This window comes from Polyergus mexicanus, unplaced genomic scaffold (assembly GCF_030449975.1).
Source record: "Polyergus mexicanus isolate NDT 795.1 unplaced genomic scaffold, iyPolMexi1.0 SCAF_6, whole genome shotgun sequence".
NCBI classification, from domain to species: Eukaryota; Metazoa; Arthropoda; class Insecta; order Hymenoptera; family Formicidae; genus Polyergus; species Polyergus mexicanus.
The window spans coordinates 2,453,713-2,460,784 of record NW_027223326.1 but is presented as its reverse complement, the minus strand read 5'-3'; the positions used below and the strand labels follow the sequence as shown (position 1 = coordinate 2,460,784).

The window sequence follows — 7,072 nt, the reverse complement described above, 5'->3', positions numbered from 1 at the left end:
TTACTTTTATATATTTTTGTACATTTATAAATATTTTACATATATGTATAATTTTTTGAATCATAGAATAATGTAACAATCTTTGTAAAATATGACAATATTTGTCAAATTGTTATTGCAATTTAAAAAATTATAACATTTTGCATAATTTAAAAAAAAATGTAAAAAATTTAATATGGATCGAAGTTTTTGCATTTGTGAAAAGTTTTATTTATTATTTATAATTTTTAGATTTGTCAAATTTATTTGAAATCAGATTTACAGTCAGTTTACCTGGAGTAGAAGATGGTGGTTGCAAGAAATAAACGTGTAATCGTTACTCGTCAAGAAAGTGAGGAGGAAAGGATTCAAAGAAGAAGGAGAGAGTCAGAAAGGGGATGAGTAAGAAGAGAAGAATGAGGCGCACACGTACGAATAAAGGGAGAGTTGGAGAGTAAAGGAACGATAAAAGAGAAGAGGTAAAGTGGAGTAGTCTGGAGGTTAGGTTGTTGGGGGAGAGAGAGGGAAGGGGAGAAGAGCGAGAAAAAGGAAAGCAAGCGGGAAGTATTGAAAGGTAACAGAAAGTAGAAGGAAAGTCGGTAAGGAAGAGGACGGACCGAGTAAGGAAGATAGTAGTTGGACGTAGAAGGCTCAAGAGAGGGCGTCAGAGGACCGAGATGGATCGAGCAGGTCGTAGATCGATATGGAAACAATGCAGTGGAAGCTAGGTTAGGAGAAAGGTAGCGGATGGAAAAACTGGAAAGGATAAAGTGCGTTGGGAGAAAAGAGGTGAAGGAAGTGAAAGGAGAGAGAGGCGGAATAGAAGATTAGAAAGCAGAAGGAAAAGAAAGGAGACATGGAAAAGTGGTTGAAGGAGCTGGTGGTGGAGGTAAGGGGAATAAGGAAGGAGCTGAAAGTATGGAGAGAAGAAAGAGCGAGAGGAAGGAGGGAAAAGGAGGAGGAAACAGCGGCATCGAAGGAACAGGAAGAGGAGAGTGAAGAGGAAGAGGAAGAAGGGAGAAAGGAGGCGAGAGATCAGGGAAGAGGAGAGAAGAAGGGGTTAGAGGGAGCAAAGATAGCAGTGAAGGAGGAAATTGTGATGAAAAAGGATGAAAGGAGAGAGGAATCAGGAGAATCAGGCAATGAAAAAGAAAGGGAGGTAGGGAAAGAAAGGAAGAAGAAAGGTACAGGTGCAGGAGTAGAGAGAAGGGAAAGGAAATACTGGTGGGAAGAGGAAAGCGAAGAGGAAGCGGGAGAGAGAGAAGAGGAAGGAGGGAGTAGGGTAGGAAGAGAGGAAGAGGAGAGAGGAAAAGAGGAGAAGAGGACAAGCAGGTCGGGAGAAGGGAGGAAAAAAGAAGAGAGAGGAGGAGAAGGGAGAGAGAAGAAGGAAGGGATAAAGGAGAGCACGGAAGAGAGTTCAGGAGAAGAGAGAAGAGAAAGAATTGGAAGTGGGAAGAAGCAGACAAGAAGTAGAAAGGAGGACGAGGAGAGGGAGAGGACAAGGAGGAGAAGAGAGGAGGAGAGAAAAGAAGAGAGGAATGGAAGAAAAGAAGAATGGAGTAAGGTGAGGAAGGAAAGAAAAGCGAAGGAAGAGAAGGTGAGTAGGAGAGAAGGAAAGGACATAGAAGAGAGAAGAAAAGAGGAAGGGACAAGAGGAGGACTAGAAGAAAGAAGGAAAAGAAATGTAGTGTGGAGAGGCGTGGAAGGGAAAGAGCCGGAGGAAAAAAGGGAGGTTATGATAGAAGTAATGTAGAAGGTATTGGGGAGAAGGGTAAAAATGAGAGGGGTAGTGGAAAGAATAGGGGAAGGGGGAAAAAAGGTATTAATAGTGGAAATGAATAAAGAAGAAGGCAAGGAAGAGATATTGGAGAAAAGGAATGAGATAAGGAGATTGTGGAAGATAGGCGTGGACGAGGACTTAACGATGGAGGAGAGAAGAATGAGATGGAGGATGGTGGAAAAAGCGAAGAGGGAAAAAGGGTATGGAAGAAGTGTGGTGGTAAGCAACAGAAGGATTTGGATAGACGGGAAGGAATGGACATGGGACGAGAGAAAGGAGAGATGGAGGATGAAGTGAGAGGAATAAGAGAGAGGAAGTGGAAAGAAGTTGGAGTTTTGTAAAGATTCGGGTACGCTCCTTAAAAGCGCCTTGAAACCCTTAGGGGACCAATAAAGCATTACATACATACAGTCAGTTTACCTGTTAGGTTTTAATATAAAGAAAGATCTCTCTGTCTTATCATATTTCTATTCCATTGTCATCTAATACATAGAAGATTACTCAAACAATTTAGATAGTTATGTTATAAACATATATTTTATACTGCATAGATTAATATTATATATATTAAATTGTGTTATGTAAATTGTTTACTTATACACAAATAAAATATTTAAAATTATATTATAATCTCTTTAATGTATATAGAACTATAGTTTATTTTTATAACCATAAAATATATATGTATATATATATATATATATATATATATATATATATATATATATATATATACAGGGTGTCCCACCAAAAGTGGCCACTCCCTGAACTCTATTGTGAGCATAATGGTTGCTTTCAAAAGCTATCTATGTTAACGAACGGAGAGCTATGCATAATTTTTTTATAATAATGTAAATATTTTGATACGATAGTAGCATAGTAGTTGTAGCACTGTTTGAAATTGTTACACGAATACAACGATGTATGATATAATATAAATATTTCACATATTATACGAGTTTCATCAACTTGAAATATCGCGGGCGACGTCTATCTTTTCACTTTCTGCCCTGCGTTATGACGAATTTCTGACTCGTGCATTAGGGATTGATATATGTCATATTGTCATTTGATTATAATATTTAATCCAAAGTTAGCCATATCGCAGGGCCGAAAATGAAAAGGTAGACGTTGTCCGCGATATTTCAAGTTGATAAAACACGTGTAATATATAAAATATTTATCATACATTGTTGTATTCGTTTCAAAGTGCTACAACTTTTATCATATCAAAATATTCACATTATTATAAAAAATTATGCATATCTCTCCATTCGTTAACATAGATAGCATTTGAAAGTAACCATTATGCTCACAATAGAATTCAGTTTGAACCATTTAATTTGATATTATTTATTATGGTCTATCTCTTTTAGTTTAAAAAATAAAAGAGGGTGACCACTTTTGGTGGGACATCCTGTATATGTCCATAAAAAAAATTAATTTTTTATAAGCGCATATCATATATCTTAAAATCTAAAATACACATTGTAGAAATATTAATTTTTTTATAATAATTATATTTTACCTGTTATATCTAAATATTACAAAAGATATTATAGACGTTATAGGGGTCTTTTGTATACTGATTATATAATTTATTAAAAATAGATTATATATGTATTTGCATATATATATATATTATTTTCAGATTTTTAATAAAGATTTCTGTTTTTCTATATATAATATTTTTTCTTTTTGTAGAGTATTTCTGAAACTGTTGAAACTGTTGTTAAAGAAATTGAAAACGGAAAAAAAGCGGCAATTCACAAGAACTATGTGCTTTTGCATTAACTTTATATTCTTATAGTCCAAAAACATATAATTATATTTGTTTAATTATAGAACAGGTGTAACTCGCTTTAACATACGTGTATGAGTTTTATTCTTATTATTCAATGCCTTTCAACGTATATAAACGGGAGGTCGTCGCACGCCTTGCATTTGTACAGACTCTATCTGTGTGATACAATATATTTGTACGATCTAATTAGAATACGAAAAGTATAGCAATAAACGGATCGAACTAATAATTAAGTTAAACGCTTAAGTATAACGCTGGATAGCTACGCTGTCTGTTAATCGCTCTCGCATCTCAGTCACTCAGTCGCCGTTCGCTCTTTTTCGCAGAGTGTGCACACCTCGACAGTCGCTCGGGAAAAGGAACGACACACGGATCCTCTTGCTGAGGCTTTCCTACACAGTGGCGCTGCCTAACTTTAATTCGCTCAGTGTAGCCAACCAGCACTGAAATTATTCTATATTTGAAAAATATATCTTTTAACACTTTCTCTTAATTTCTATGCTAGTCCGCTAAGAATTGTTCTTTAAATTTGATTGTGTTTAGCGGTTTCGTAAGAATATCTGCCAATTGATCGTTTGTCGGACAGTATTTAATTTTTACAATCCCGTCTCTTGCTAATTCGAGTTGGAACCTAAACTGAACATCTATATGTTTCGAGCGCTTGTTCATTACACCGTTTTTGATCAACGCAATAGCACTCTAATTATTTATATTAAGTTCTATTGACATAGTTATTTCTAAGAGTTCTTCGAATAACGATTTCAGGTATAACAATTCTTTGCAGCATTTCGCTGCAGCAATGTATTCCGCTTCAGTACTTGACAAAGCGATTACGAACTGTTTCCTTGAACACCAACTGATCGCTCCGCCTGCGTACATTATCACATAGCCTGTTGTACTTCTCTTCGTTTGTTTATCTCCTGCGTAGTCTGCATCGCAGAATGCCTTCGCAGTTTTATGTTTCCCGTCTTCTCGTAAGGCGATTCCTTGTTTGACATTTCCGTTCAGATATTTCAAAATATGTTTCAGGTCCATGATTCATTTTTGAGTCGGCGCTTTTACATATCTACTGCAGAAACCAATGCAATATCCGATCTTGTTTTTGTCGAGGCGTATAGCAAGCTTCTTATTATTTCCCTGTAAGGGTATTCTTTGGTTTTAGGCTCTGTTTTTGTTTGATCTCCTGGCTGCATCGGTATTTTTACTGGCTTTGCATTGTCCATTCCATATTGTGTAAGTAGTCTTTTAATATACTCTTTCTGCGACAATTTTACTATATTTTGTGTCTTCACGATTTCAAATCTTACAAAGTTGTTGGGTTCTCGCATTACTAAAATCTTGAATTCCTTTTTGAGGTTTTCTAGTATTTGTTTTATTTACGTGGAATCGTCAGCTATTATAATTCCGTCGTCGACGTATATTTCCATTATCATTTTAGTGTCTCTTTTTGTAAATAAACATTGTTCGCTCTCTAGTAGCTAGAATCTTTTTTTTCTTCAAGAAATTCGTGAACTTAATGTTTCAACGGAGGGATGCTTGTTTAAGACCATATAAAGCCTTTTTCAGTTTAAATGTTTTTCCTTTGTAATCGTATCCTTCTGGGGGATACATATACATTTCTTCTGTCAGATCTCTATACAGGAAAGCAACTTTCATGTCGAACGTCACCATCTTATAATTCTTCATAATTGCCATCACGAACAAGTTTTTCAGATCCGTCAAACCTATCACTGAACTATATGTTTCCAGATAATCCACTCCGTATTTCTGCTTGCAGCCTTTTATCACGAGCCTGGCTTTATATCTCCCATCTTGTTTGATTTTAAAGATCCATTTGCTATGTAATGGTTTTTTATTTTTCTGTTTTTTAATATCGAGTACATCCCAGATATTATACTCTTTTAGAGATTCTTTTTCTTTTTTTATTGCCTGTATCTATTTTTGCTTTTTAGAATTTGTAACAGCCTCCTTAAATGTCAACAATACATAGTCTCCGTACCAGTCTGGTCTTCTTCGTGCTCTGTTCGACCTTCTCGCTGTCTGTTCTTCATCTTCGTTTTCATCTTCCTTTGATTGTTCCTCTTCGTTTTCCAGTTGAAAGTTCTGTTCTTCCGCATCTGTATATTCTTCTTCTTCACTGTTTTCTTGCTTATTATCTTCCTGTTCAGCTATTTCATTTTGTTCTTCATCTTCCTTTTCATTTATTAATTTATTTATCGTTACTCTTCTGTTTTTTGTCTTTATCTTTTTTTATTGCCTTTTATCTTTTTTTTTGTCCATTCTCTGAAGTTGACATATCTTGCTATCTTTATTTTCCTTTTCTTCTTGTTCCACAGTCTATATCCTGTAGGCGCATAGCCAACGAAGATGTATTCTCTCGCTTCTTTCTTGTAATTTCTTTATTGGCTTCAGTACTTTAGCAAAGGCTTCACTTTCAAATAGTTGTAGATGTTTTAAGGTGGGCTTTTTACTCTTCCACATTTCGAATGGTGTAGTTTTTAAGGTATCAGTAGGAGATCGGTTTATTAAATAAACGGAAGTATACAGTGCTTCTCCCCACATTTCCTTTTCTAGGCAGTACTCTGCGTTGATACCACTGCTTTTGTCTATCAGCGTTTGATTCAGTCTTTCCGCTTTACCGTTGAGGCGTGTAAGGTACTGTCGTGTTCAGTTCTATTCTTTTGTTCTCACACCAGGCAATTACTTTTCTGTTGACGTATTCCTTCCCGTTATCACAACTCAGTTTGGAAACACGCAGATTTCAGTGAGCTTCCACTCTTTCGATATAGACTTTTGTCTTTTCAGGCACTTCATCCTTGGTTTTTAGGAACGCCATAGTGTGGTGTGTGAAATCATCCAAGAACGTGATTACATATCTGTTTTCGTCCCACGTTGGTGGATCGATTGGACCATACAGATCCGTATGTATAATTTGTAATGGTCTTTCTGCCTTGGTTTTTACCATAAATTCTTGAATTTTTTCCTCGTCTGTTTTGCTTTATGACAGATTTCACACACTTTCTCTAGATCTCTTCGAGGTCTGTTGTCTTCAGGTTAATTTCTTTGCTCATTCTTTGAAGAGTTTTCAGTTCTTCATTATTTATGTGTCCGAGTTTTTGGTGCCAGTTGACTGCAGCATAACTTGAACTTTTTGATAAATACAATTTATTAGCATTTGTCGGTTTTAAGTTTAACCTGAAACAAGCCATTTTGCATATTTCGCTCTTCTAATATAGTTTTACGTTTATGACTTATTATTACTTTATTCTTATTAAATATAATACTTTACCGCCACTTTCTGTAATCACGTGTATAAACAAGAGGATCGTGCTCAGTTCTGGCACATACATAACATCTTTCAATGTGCAATTTACAAATTCAATAGATCCACATCCTTTTGCCACCATTGTTTCATTTGCTTTCGCTACTTCTATTTTCGAATTAGTTTTGTTAAGATGTTTTATATATTCTTTTTTGTTAGTCATATTCAAGGTGGAATCTGAATCCAC

General features: G+C 35.7%; 1 protein-coding gene across 1 annotated transcript; it reads left to right on the top strand.

The window, feature by feature from the left end:
• Positions 1-835: 835 nt before the first annotated feature.
• LOC138934128 (uncharacterized) lies at positions 836-1,732 on the top strand. The gene has a single exon (XM_070297567.1). The coding sequence runs from the start codon at positions 836-838 to the stop codon at positions 1,730-1,732; it is 897 nt and encodes a 298-aa protein (XP_070153668.1).
• Positions 1,733-7,072: the final 5,340 nt, after the last annotated feature.

What these genes read in the sequence shown, in the direction of transcription:
- LOC138934128 (XM_070297567.1), top strand. Translation starts at nt 836, where the DNA reads ATGGAAAAGTGGTTGAAGGAGCTGGTGGTGGAGGTAAGGGGAATAAGG.